The sequence below is a fragment of the Denticeps clupeoides genome, chromosome 5 (genome assembly GCF_900700375.1).
Source record: "Denticeps clupeoides chromosome 5, fDenClu1.1, whole genome shotgun sequence".
NCBI classification, from domain to species: domain Eukaryota; kingdom Metazoa; phylum Chordata; class Actinopteri; order Clupeiformes; family Denticipitidae; genus Denticeps; species Denticeps clupeoides.
The window spans coordinates 33960991-33974637 of NC_041711.1; the positions used below are offsets into that span (position 1 = coordinate 33960991).

General features: G+C 47.7%; 1 protein-coding gene across 1 annotated transcript; it reads left to right on the plus strand.

Moving 5' to 3' along the window:
• Positions 1-4006: 4006 nt before the first annotated feature.
• crabp2a (cellular retinoic acid binding protein 2, a) lies at positions 4007-8255 on the plus strand. The gene is made up of 4 exons (XM_028980779.1): positions 4007-4187; positions 6300-6478; positions 7637-7753; positions 7896-8255. Exons 1-4 carry the CDS (start codon positions 4106-4108, stop codon positions 7944-7946), a joined length of 429 nt encoding a protein of 142 aa, XP_028836612.1. The 5' UTR covers positions 4007-4105; the 3' UTR covers positions 7947-8255.
• Positions 8256-13647: the final 5392 nt, after the last annotated feature.

A 13647-nucleotide genomic window follows, 5' to 3' on the forward strand; every position in this document is an offset into this window, starting at 1 on the left:
TCACATGGTCCTAAGTCTTCAGACCCTCAGGGGCTGTCCATTTCTTCTGATCATCCTTGAGATGGTTCTATACCTTCATTTGAGTCCAGTTGTGTTTGATTAGATTGGTCGGACGTGATTAGGAAAGTCACGCATCTGTCCATTGAAGACCTTACAGCTCACAATGTCAGAGCAATGAGAATCATGAGGTCAAGAGGAACCCAAAGATCACTGTGGCTGAGCTCCAGAGATGCAGTTGGGATGTTGGAGAAAGTTGCAGAAAGTCAACCGGCACTGCAGCCCTCCACCAGAGGCCTCTCCTCAGTGCAACACACATAAAAGCCCGCATGAAGTGCTAAAAACACCTGAAGGACTCTGAGATGGTAAGAAATAAGATTTTCCGGTCAGATGAGACCAAGATAGATCGTTTGGCCTTGATTCTAAGCGGTACGTGTGGAAAAAAACAGACCTCTCCAATACAGTCCCAACAGGTCAGCGTGGTGGTGGCAGCATCATGCTGTGGGGTGTTTTGCAGCTGAAGGGACAAGACGACTGGTTGCAATCGAGGGAAAGATGAATGCAGCAAAGTAAAGGAGGGATATCCTGGATGAACATCTTCTCCAGAGTGCACAGGACCTCAGACTGGGCCGAAGGTCTACCTTCCAACAAGACAAACGACCCTAAGCACACAGCTAAAATAGCGAAGGAGCGGCTTCACAACAACTCTGTGACTGTTCTTGCACGGCCCGGCCAGAACCCTGACTTAAATCCAATCGAGTGTCTCAAAAAATGGCTGTTCATCAACGTTTACCATCCGACCAGCCAGAACTGGAGAGGATGTGCAAGGAGAAATGGCAGAAAATCCAAAAATCTTTCCCAATTAGATCAAAATGGTGCTTCTACTAAATACTGAGCAAAGGGTCTGAATACTTAGGAGCATGCGATATTTCAGTTTTCCTTTGTTAATAAATTTGCAAATATTTCTGTCAATATGGGGTGCTTTGTGTACATTAATGAGGAAAAATTAGAAAACATTTACTTAAATTATTTTACCAAATGGCTGCAATATAACAAAGAGCATAAGATTTAAGGGGGTCTGAATACTTTCTGTACCTCCTGTATTATGAAATATGGTCTTTATAGGACCTGATATCAAATGTGCAAAGGATAACAATTGGTTGGCATATACAGGCAGCAGCGGTCTATGCAAGAAAATAGTAATAAAACACTGACCCCCGTTTGAAAGGTAAACCCCTACTTGCCACCGTTAGCATTGTACGGTCTGGTTTGTGCCATGATAGGCAACTTGTGCATCTGAAGAAATCTTGCTGGACTGGTAATGTAAGTGTGTAGTGATTGTCACATGTGATACACAGCAGCACAGCACACGGTGCACACAGTGTCCTCTGCATTTATCCCATCACCCTGAGTGAGCAGTGGGCAGCCATGACCGGCGCCCGGGGAGCAGTGTGTGGGGACGGTGCTTTGCTCAGTGGCACCTTGGTGGATCGGGATTCGAACCGGCAACCTTCTGGTTACGGGGCCGCTTCCTTAACCGCTAGGCCACCACTGGCCCTGGAAGAGAAGCACATGCTTTTTGATCCACATCTTACTTTTATTACTGCGTGTGCGTGTTTTTGTGTAGAATGGAGTTCCATTTGCATGACTTTGTGTGTCAGCCCGTGTGCAGATGTGATGTCATGTGATGCTGTACTGATTAGAAAAGAGGAAAATTGAATCGTAGTGCAGAAGGAAGAGATAAGGACCAGGCATATCAGAGTGCACGTGGTGTTTTGGCTACGGCTCATGGTTTTCAACATCATTTGAATGAGAGAGGAGAGGCCGGAAGGCAGGAATATAGATTTAAAAGATTTTTGAAACTGTACACAAATAAGAAAGAAGAACAAATGTCCAACTCACAAACAAAACCAAAAGCAGCGATGGCTCTGCACAAGCGGGCGTGAATTTTTTATTTGCACAAGGAAGACATTTACGTGCTCTTAGTAGTGAGTGAGTACTGGTGGCAACGCAGGGTTTGTGTAGCGTGTCTCTAGGTGTGCGAGCACACCAAGGCGGTGACAATGCCCGAGTGTGCATACGTACGCACCAGAGGCATGCATATTTGGGATTATGCGAGTCCCCGGAGAGCCGTATCGCTTACAGACGCCCATCCAGCACTGAGACGCAGAGAAAGAGAGGATAAGTCAGGGAAGGACCTGGAAAAACGAGAAGACTAAAGGCATCAAACCCGGGGGAAGGAATGACAAAAGTGAGAGGGGGAGAGATGAAATGACCTGATGCGCTTGGCAACGTTTGCGTAATGTTTGCGTACGTGTTGAAAGAGCGCTCAAGGTCTCGTTTTACCACTTGCTCACCTTTTTCTTTCATTTCTCGACTTCCCTCCCCCTCAAATCTCAATCTTTGTCATTCTGTTTGCCTTTGATTCTCAGGAATGGGGCGGGGAGGGGTCCGCACCACAATAAAATACCATTTTAATTTTATGGCCACAATAAAATGAAAAACGCGGAATTAATGCAGGTTGTGGAATGCCGGTGTGATGCTAACACTCCCATAAAAACGGCCAAATCCGCACTTCACAGGGACATTTACAGCATGCACCAGAGTACATTACCATCGGCGGGTTCAGGGACAGCGAAGACAGTGGAGACACTTCTTCAAAACCAAGCAGGAAGTTTTAATAGAATGAATTTATAGATGAATCAGGCAGCTGAAGGATGAATGCGACCTGGAACACACTTGTGGAGTCCATTCAAATAAAAACACAAGAAAAACACAAATCTGCAAGATTCATGCAAATTGTGGAAAGACAGAAAAGTGCATTTTCACAGGCACATTCCTGGGTAGAACGTGATTTTTAAAAATATATCTTCGCTTTGATTTTGCATCATACACCCCAGTTTTTTGAATAGCCAGGAACAACGTGGTAAAAAAAACGACCCCCTGCCCCCCATCTCCCCCTTCTTTCAGCATTTCTCTTTCTCTCCTTCTTACGTCTCTGTTATTTCGGAATGTGTCGCACCAGCACAAAAGAACAAAAGCGTGTGGGAGAAAGCTGGAGGGAAGGAAAGTGAGTGATGAGGTGAAGGAGGGGGGTCGCGATGTGGGGGACCCGCTACCTGGGACCTGCGGAGGAGGACGATGGACATGCAGATAAACTACTGGATTGGATGTCTGCGCAATGATTTAAATCCGAGATGCTGTAATGAAAGTCCAAATGTCCAAATGTGAATAATATTAAATGTGTTTCATTTGGGTTATATTATATGGTTCTTGGGTACTCAGATGTCCACCGTTGGCGTTACTGGTCGAGCCCTGACCTCAGCCTGCGTGACCGTGTCAGGCCGGTCCCGGGGGACCCGCGTGTCCCCGGTAACTCCAGCAGTCAATGGTTAACATCCCCTTTGTGCTTTTTACCATCAGTCATCTCCATCTTCATCACCCCCCCCCCCCCCCCCCCCCCCAACACCCCCTTTTCATTCCGGGCCCCTCCGTGGCCCCCTTTTTTCCCGGCCCCTCTGGAGCTGAGTCAGGCCACGCGGCCGCCGGATCCCGTTTCAGGGGTCTGGGAATCTGTTTCATGGCGCTTCGCCACGGTCATCATCCAGGAGGGGGCTCGAACTTGGCACCCTTTCTCCACTGGGTCCTGTCCTTTCCGAACGTCCCGAATTTTCCCTTTTTCATTCTTGCATTGCCATATCACAGACACATCTGGCTTACTGCCCGCATTTTAAAGTATGGAATATTACTGTTATAATAATATTATATTATTAGTGTTATTGTTGTGTTGCACTGCTTTGTGTTTGTGTCGTGTGTAGAACCTCGCAGTGCGTCTTCTTTTGTGAGTTTGTGTAGGTTGGGTGTAAGTTGGGTGTAAGGGGTTGGTTGGGTGCGGCTTTATTATGACGGGGAGCGCGCGCATGTGCGGCAGAGGGCGTGGCTGGGGGCGGGGCCGACGTTTTCATTGGACAGCGGGGCGTGTTCGTCTGCGTTATTCCACCGCGTCCCATTCATCCCGCGTCCCATAATAACCGACGAGCGTCCGGGAATCGCGGGGGGAGAAAGAAGCGATTTAAACACCCGCATTTCCCGCCAGTCCCGCCGCATCATGGAGCGCAAAGTCCCGGACTTCGCCGGTACCTGGAAAATGGAGAGTTCGGAAAACTTCGAGGAGCTTTTAAAGACGCTCGGTGAGTTCATAACGTCCATTAACGGAGTCGAGGTCAGTCAGTTAGTAACACACACACACACACACACACACACACACACACACACACACACATACCCATAAACACACACACACACACACATACCCATAAACACACACACACACACACACACACACACACCCATAAACACACGCACACACATACACACATATACACACACACGTACACACACACACACGCACACACACTCATACCCATAAACACACGCACACACATACACACATATACACACACGTACACACACACACACACACACACACACACACACACACTCATACCCATAAACACACACACACACACACACACATATACACACACGTACACACACACACACACTCATACACACACACACACTTCATTACAGTCTTCGCTTCGCTTGAGCGGGGGGTCTTTGTGATTCAGACAGCATGAAAAGCTGAATAAGAGGCGAACTCTGCACCCCAACCCGCCAGGACACAATGGGGCCTGCAGCCTGCATCTGACCGTGTGTGTGTGTATGTGTGTGCGTGTGTGTGTGCGTGTGTTTATGGGTATGAGTGTGTGTGTGTGTGTTGCGTGCAGAAATGAGAATTGCCCTCCGGTCAGGCGAGAATCACCTGCTGAAGAGGACGCACCGGGTTCCCCGCGTCCTCTTTGGGGACACTTGGCTGGTCCTTACAAAAACCATGTACAAAACATGAATAACGGATGACAAAGAGAATCGGATCTGGTTGCCGTGTCCTGGGCTTTTGTGATTTTATTGTCATATGTCGTATGATTACATTACTGAGCGTATCAGAGCGTTTTTTAAATACCATCATAGTTCCGGTTTACCATGAAGGATGCGGCGCTGCTGCATGGTTGAGGAGGGCATGGCTGAGTCTGGGCATCTATGGGCCGTATAATGAGAGGGAGGAGATGAATTTCAAGAATGTATGTGACTGACAGGTCGTTGAGGTGGGGAGGGCCTGACTCCCTCTCTGTCGCTCGCCCGCTCTGGCCTTGTCCCTGGTCTCTCTGGCGGAGCGAGGACCGTGGCTGCTCTGTCATTAAAGGGCCAGAGCACAGCTGGAGGCTGCCTGTCACCGCCCGGCCCTCCCTCTGCTCCCCTCCTGACCCAAATGCTTCCTCTGAACCTTGACCTTTGGCACTGACCCTGACTGCCTGTGTGTGGCCATCTTTCACCGGCTATGGGCCAGACGTGGGCCCTTCATCTGAGAGGGGAATAAAATACCTCGGCTAACTTCGTTAAGAGGAGCACAGACACTGAATCATAAGTGAAAGCAACTGACGTCTCATGATGTTCCGTGTCGTTGTTCCATGTAATAACCACAGGCTGTGCTGCTGGTTGCTGCAGATTTAGGAGATTTCCGCTGCAGCACGGTGTGATGGCTGCACGGCTGCATCAATTTCTCTTTCAGGCCATCTCTGTGTATTTTTGTATTTGCATGTGTGTGTGTGTGTGTGTGTGTGTGTGTGTGTCTTAGTATGAATATATTTACCCTTGGTGACAGGTGGGAATGTGCAAGGGGTCAGAAGTGTGAAATTCAACTCACACACACACACACACACACACTGAGGCTCCACTCCATCATTTATTTCCTCTTCTGTCTGTTTTTTTGCCGCCTCTTCCCTCCCTCCCTCTCTTCCACGTCCAGGCTCCGTCCGGAAAGAAACAGATTACCACGTCCCCCAGGGCGACTCCAATAACTTCCCCCTGTCCCAAACCCACACACACACACACACACACACACACGCACACACACATTCAGCCACCCAGAGCACCCACACACACACACACACACATTCAGCCACTCAGAGCACCCACACACACACACACACGGTCACATCTGCACACACAGTTGTCAGTCGCAGTGTGATGTTGTTCACCGTGCAGCTGCTCGATGGGGAACACAGCTGTGCTGGAAATGTCCGGGTTTCATGATATCACTCTGTCCTGGGGTTTGTTCAAAAGTTTTTTCTTGGGTTTTCAGCCGTCTCTTCCTCTAGGATCAAAGTCCCACAGAGTCCCTTTGTAATTGTAATGAGGCATATTTACACGTATCTGTGTGTGTTTGTGTGTGTGTGTGCCAGGTGTGAATGTGATGCTGCGTAAGATTGCGGTGGCGGCGGCATCCAAGCCACAGGTGGAGATCACGCAGGAAGGGGAGACCCTGTCCATCCGCACCTCCACCTCCGTCAGGACCACCCACGTCACCTTCACCGTGGGACAGTCCTTTAACGAGACCACCGTGGACGGACGTCCCTGCACGGTAACGTTCGCACACACACACACGCACACACACACGCGCACGCACACCTACACACACACTCACACGCACACACCTACACACACACACGCACGCACATCTACACACACACGCGCGCACACATGCACACACACACACACGCACACACCTACACACACACTCGCACGCACACACGTGCGCACACACACGCGCACACACACACACACGCACACACCTACACACACACTTGCACGCACACCTACACACACACACACAAACACACATACACACCTACACACACGCACACACCTACACACACACTCACACGCACACACCTACACACACACACGCACGCACATCTACACACACACGCGCGCACACATGCACACACACACACACGCACACACCTACACACACACACGCACGCACATCTACACACACACGCGCACACACACACACACACACGCGCGCACACACTCACACACATACAAGCGCGCACACACACACGCACGCACACACAGACGCACACGCACACACGCGCACACACTCACACACACACGCACGCACGCACACATACACACCTACACTCACGCACACACACACACCCACACACGCACGCACGCACACACACACACACCCACACACGCACGCACACACACACGTTCGCACAAACACATGCACACACACACACACACACACACACACACACACACGCTGGTCTAAAACCTCAGCAGCTTCTCCTGCCAATAGAATCCTAACCAGCGTTCCCGGCTGATGCCACCACGGCTCCAGTTTCAACTCCTTCAGTAACGCTGCCTGTCTTTTCCATCACGGCGAAACGTGGACTTCGTCTTCTCGTTTTGTTGCCATTTCTCACATCCGCCCGGTTTTTTTTGTCTGATTTATTGGGTTCCACAGCGTTCAGAGAGTTTAATCTGTTTTCCCCTCCATGTCCCACCTTCCATTCACCTCATTCCCATCCCTCCATCTTCCCAGCGTGCTGCCGCTCGATCATCTCCACAACAAACACAACGCACCAACAAGCAACAGCACACATTCACACGTCCCAGCTACTGTCTCTGTCTCGCGGCGTCTCCGTCTCTTCCCCTCATTCCAACACGCTCACACAATGTCCAACATCACGCCCTGAAAACGCTGAGATGCTTCTGGCTTTCGTTCCAGAGCTTTCCGTGCTGGGAGACAGACAGCAAGATCAGCTGTGAGCAGACGCTGCAGAAGGGAGAAGGTCCCAAAACGTCCTGGACCCGCGAGATCACCAACGACAACCAGCTGATTCTGGTAAAAAGAACTAAAACAGCACCACTGTTACAGCGGTGTGTGTCGCCGGGGACAGATTCCATCAGGGACACCGGAGACACACACCGCTGTCCAACGTAGGTGTGGACATTCACGTCAAACTCCACGTCTTTCTGTCTTCCAGACGATGACTGCCGACAACGTTGTGTGCACCCGCGTCTACGTAAGAGAGTGACGAGACAACCAGGGGAGAAAAAGGACCAACTTCTTCTAACCGTCTTCTTCTGTCCACACTAACACAGCTGACTCCGCCCGCCTGGACCCGGCCGCGCCTAGTTTACAGTTATGCCAGAGTAGTTCTTGTAGTTGTTGTCTCCCTGTCCCACGTCCTCGGTGTAGCTCAATGGATGTTTTATATTTATTTTATTTCTCCTGCTTTCACCACGTCTAAGAAGACAAGGACAGGAGTGAAGCTCGTGAACTCTACTGTTGCACCACCTTGCTTGTCGACGATTTTGAAAAATAAAGCATGTTAACTAGTGAAGATGTGAAACTGAAGAGAAGTGATTGTCACTGTGAAACACTGCAGCACAGCATATAGTGCACACAACAAAATGTGTCCTCCGCTTCCAACCACCATGACAGGCACCCGAGGAGCAGCGTGTGGGGACGGGGCTCAGTGGCACCTCGGTGGATCGGGATTCGAACCGGCAACAACTGTCCCACTGTTTCTGCCCGGTTCATACCCCATCATGCCACACATTAATATTGTGCTCTTGCATTAGTTAACAACTGATAAGCAGCAGGCCTGCTAGCTAACATGACATCCAGGACATTTCTGCGCATGAATGAGAAGGTGCAGAGTTGCAGGAGGAGGAACAAACTGCCGTGTTAGGAAGCATCTTTCTTGGTTTCAAAGTTTTCATTTCAAGTTAATGGTTAACCAGGAGAGCCGAGAGCACAAAATGAGAAAAAATGATGTCCTCAAAATGCAGTTTAATTGATGAAGCATGATTAAGGCCCACATGCCCACACCACTGCTTCAGAAGCAAATCTTTGCACCACATGTGTCTTTTTCATGCACGCAGGCTGGTATTCGTCTTATTTTAGCACTTCCATCAGCTGTCTGAACTAGAATAACTTGTCCAGCTTGTCATGTCGCTCGGCCGTTCTCTGGCCTGGCTCTGTTCCTCTGCCTGTCATCACACTGATAGCTTTTCCTTTCCACTCCTGTCCATCTCGATCACGATGCTTCAAGGTCCAGGTACCGCTGATTGCTCTACCTGGAAGACCTGGTTTGGAGTCGAGCGCCATAAAATGGTGGAAGAAACGATGAGTCGGGGAGGGCGAGGCAGGCTGGCAAGTCCGTTTTTACAGGAAATGCCGATGCACTTACGAAGAGTGTGTGATTGACAGCAGATGTGCTGAACCAGGAGCGGGAAGGAAAATGCTGATGGAGGACAGAAGAAGGCCATTAGACAGCAGCCATATTACCTGACCATTCAGGTCTCCAGCTGTACTTGGTTATAGCGTGACCCCAATAAAGCCCCTTCCTCTGCCTACTGCCCTAATAAAAGGGCCACATAACTACCCACCCTCTGCGTTTATTGCCCCCTGGGGCAGTAAAAGGCAGCTGTCTCTGCCCGTTCAAAAATGGCCGGCCTGAGCAAGGACACACTCACATACCGTACTAAACACAAAAACGACTGAGCACACACGTCCTTTTCTCACACAATTACGTGCAAATCTGGACACAAGCATGTGTACCAGCTGCAGGGCTGGAGTAAATGACTATATTTCATTTGATGTATCACACTGTCAGGTCCTTCAAGCAGCAGCCATTACGACCCAAACAGTCAAAGACCACACGATAACACACGCTGACTCAGAAGTGAACAAAAAGCACCGTGCACTGACAGTGATGAATTGCACAATCAAGCCAACATTTGTCAAACTAACAAGCCATGCAGTAACAATCCAGTTATGTGCCTTTCAGTGATCGATACGTATTAAAAATATCCTAATGTAACCTCTTTAAAAAATGCAATTTTGCTAATTTGTTTGCAGAGAGTTGTTCTAAAAGGAAACTGGCGCCCTGTGGCGCCCTGTGGCCCAGCGTTCCAGAGGAGCGAGGGAAGATTGATGTGCACGCTCAGCCATAACGTAAAGGTTTACAATCGTTTGGTGACACTCAGGTCAAGTGCACTTAGACAGCGACTGTAAAGTCTGAGAAATCCCCCACACCAGAAACAGGGGGCTGTGGGTAATGTGCTAGGATTATGGCCACTTTTGGACAAGGCCTCTCCTTATTGTAAGGTAAGTGGCGGGTGAGCTGCCACATTTTCCACCAAGCGCCTTCTTATCCAATTCCGTCAACAAGCAGGGTGCAGAATTCAAAATGGATGAATGCTGACCACAGCATTTGGTCAATCCGGGGAAAAGCAAACAGGCCTCACAAACTTCCCATGGACGTGTTGCCTCGGCATGAGTCTGCAGCAAACTCCAAGATTCCGGATTTTGGAACAAGTTTGCACATGGACATGTGAAATCTCCTGGAAGTGGGTAAAAGTTTCTAAGATCGGGTCCAAGTTTCCCTCGGGTCCTTAAATTCTGCCAATCAACAGGAATTCACAAATCTTTGTATATGTTGAAATATTAGTGATTGATTATATTACCAGTAAAATGATAAAACAAGCGAAATCTGGGGATAAAGAGGCAGACAGCAGTGAGGAGAAGCAGGGGATCTGACGCTGAACTCCGTGACTCGGGCTCCCTTTATAAAGCCCGCAGGGCTTCCATGGCGCTGGGAGGCTCGTCTCCGGTTCACGTAACATAAACAGGGAAAAGAGAGCGCTGAGAGGGAACGTCTATGGAACGTCTTCATAATTAGGCCTTGATGTCCCTGACGAAGAACAGTTGAAGAGCTCGTGGACGGAATGGGACAACTTGCTTTCTCAGCATGATTTAAATCCATATTCTGCCAGTGAGGTTGTCTATTTGTCTCACATCTGTGCTATTGTTGTGAACACTGCGGTGAAGTGTGTTTTGGCAGCAGCACTTGCCCTGAACGCCCAGTATGTGATCTAATTATGTGTGTGTGCGTCTGTGTAAGGATGATTGCGTGTGAACTGCCTTGTTAGGGTGTTGTTATGTAAGTGTGTGCGTTAGTGAGAGTTGAGCATGTTGGAATCGTTGTGGATCCCTGTTGTTGGACGGCCATGTGTAGGTGTTCTCGTGTGTGTAAATGAGAATGTGCTGTATGCTTGATATGAATATGTGGGTCTGTATTTGTGTGTGTGCGAGAGTGTGTGTAGGTGTATGTGTATATGCGTGGAGCAAAATTAAGATAAAAGTTCATAGAAAATCAATCAACCCACAAAATGGTAAATGAATAATAAAGGGGTCAATATGTCTAAGCTGAATAATTATGTAACTTTATATGATGAGAACAAAGCACACACAACTTCTGAGTATATCAATAAGAAAGAGAGGATTAAATATCTGGTGCTAATCATTTCATGTCACATTAATTACAGTCGGCCAACAAGAGGCCGGAGGCTATATGGCCCAGTTGACTGCGGTTGTGGGTTCACCAGCACTGCTGCCTCGGTGTCTTAACCAACGGTCGCCGTGACTCACATTATCAAGCAGTCGATTAACAAGAAATACCACAAATGTTAAACCCGCAAAACATGCAAATACGCATCCCGGCCTCCTTCATGCTGTAAATGTGCTATTGCGACACGCTGCGTTGGAAGCTGCCTGCCGTGTTCACCGTGCTGCAGAGAGACAAACAAACCAAAGAAATGGTCATCAAACTACATATAAAGGGGCTACCAAAAGACACATTTTTCAGCCTTTGATATTTGGCAGCCATTTGACAAAATCATTTAAGTTCATATTTTTCCTCATTATTGTACACACAGCACCCCACAAGGACAGAAAAACACAGAATTGTTGACATTTTTGCAGATTTACATTTTACATTTATGGCATTTACCAGACGCCCTTATCCAGAGCGACTTACAGTCAGTAGTTACAGGGACAGTCCCCCCCTGGAGACACTCAGGGTTAAGTGTCTTGCTCAGGGACACAATGGTAGTAAGTGGGATTTGAACCTGGGTCTTCTGGTTCATAGGTGAGTGTGTTACACACTAGTAGGATTTATTAACAAAGAAAAACTGAAATATCACATGGTCCTAAGTATTCAGACCCTTTTCTCAGAATTTAGTAGAAGCACCATTTTGATCTAATACAGCCTTTAATAGAGTATTTTTGGGAAAGATGCAGTAAGTTTTTCATACTTGGATTTGGGGATCTTCTGCCATTCTTCCTTCTGGCAGTTTGGGTGGTAAACGTTGGTGGACGGACATTTTTAGGTCTCTCCAGAGACGCTCGATTGGATTTAAGTCAGGGTTCTGGCCGGGCCGTGCAAGAACAGTCACAGAGTTGTTGTGAAGCCGCTCCTTCGTATTTTAGATGTGTGCTTAGGGTCATTGTCTTGTTGGAAGGTAGACCTTCGGCCCAGTCTGAGGTCCTGAGAAAGTCTTCGTCCAGGATGTCCCTGTACTTGATGATGGCGAACTTTTGAGGTCAGAAATGCGGAATTTTGTATAAATGGAGACAAAAGTCATGACACAAAAAAATTAATTTGATGCGTTTTATGACTAACATACGGACAACCTGATGGACAACCCATACTATATTTAAAAAGCAAAATTTAAAATGTCAAAATCATCAATATAGGCTGATCATATCAGTACATACATTTATCATCTGGGTTCCAAACGCAGTGATCAGCGTTTCTGTTCAAAATATTAACATTCAAATATGAACTCTATAGATAGTTCTATATGGTGCTGCACAGAGATCTCTGCGTTCCTGCTGGATACTGTGACTCTGTCACCATCTGCTGGAACCTCAGTTCAGAACCTTCAGAATCTCCCTACTGAAGCACAGACCACTATTTATTTATCTTGAGTTTTATTTAATCTGTATTTGTTTTAATGTAAATTTGCTGATGAGATGAGTATGTTTTGTCCATTAACTTCAAGAGAATTATATTTTGGTGGGTGAAGCCTATGAACCCAAAGACCACAAAGTCACAGGTTCAAACCCCACTTACTACCATTGTGTCCCTAAGCAAGACACTTAACCCTGTGTGTCTCCAGGGGGACTGTCCCTGTCACTAGATCATTCTGAACAAGGGCGTCTGTTAAATTCTGTCAGAAAATGTGCGGTTAATGTGCATTTAAATAAAGCATCAGCTCAGTAAGCTTTTTGCCAAATCGATTGTGTAGCCAACCAGACCGGTCAATCCGCTGCGTTGACTGCTAACAGGACAACTTGTAAAAACTGAGCACATGGACACAGCACTGCTGTGGACAAGACAATTGGCCCGTTGTCCTGTCTCCGTGGAAGCCACTCTGTCCAAACGAGCAGGACAGAAGTCGGTATTTTACTCCGTGGCGACACCTGCTGGCCGCCGTCATATTGCAGGAGTTCAGCTCCGACTTAAACATCTAATTCTGGCTCTCGGTGTTCTAATCAGCACAAGATGCGGAAACACACTAAACTATCCCGCCTTTCTAATCTGATTGTTAAAAAAAAAAAGTATGGAACCCTCGATCAGCATAAATAAATTCCAACCAACGGACGGGAAGGGGTTTGGGTTCCCGAGAACACACAAAAAGTAGGTATATAAGCGCTGTGTGTGTGTGTGTGTGTGTGTGTGTGTATATAAGTGAGTGAAGCCCATTGAGACAGACTGTATGTGATTTGGGCAATATAAGAAATAAATGCTGTTGTTGTTGAAGTGATTGAGTGAAGTGATTGTGAGTGAAGTGATTGAAGTGTGTGTGTGTATGTGTGTATTTATATGTATGTGTGTGTGTGTATGTGTGTTGTGTGTGTTTATATGTGTGTATTTGTATATG

Coding starts and splice junctions, on each gene's coding strand:
- crabp2a (XM_028980779.1), top strand. CDS start 4,106: ATGGAGCGCAAAGTCCCGGACTTCGCCGGTACCTGGAAAATGGAGAGT. Junction 4,188..6,299: donor GGAGCTTTTAAAGACGCTCG/GTGAGTTCATAA, acceptor TGTGTGTGCCAG/GTGTGAATGTGATGCTGCGT. Junction 7,754..7,895: donor ACGACAACCAGCTGATTCTG/GTAAAAAGAACT, acceptor TCTGTCTTCCAG/ACGATGACTGCCGACAACGT.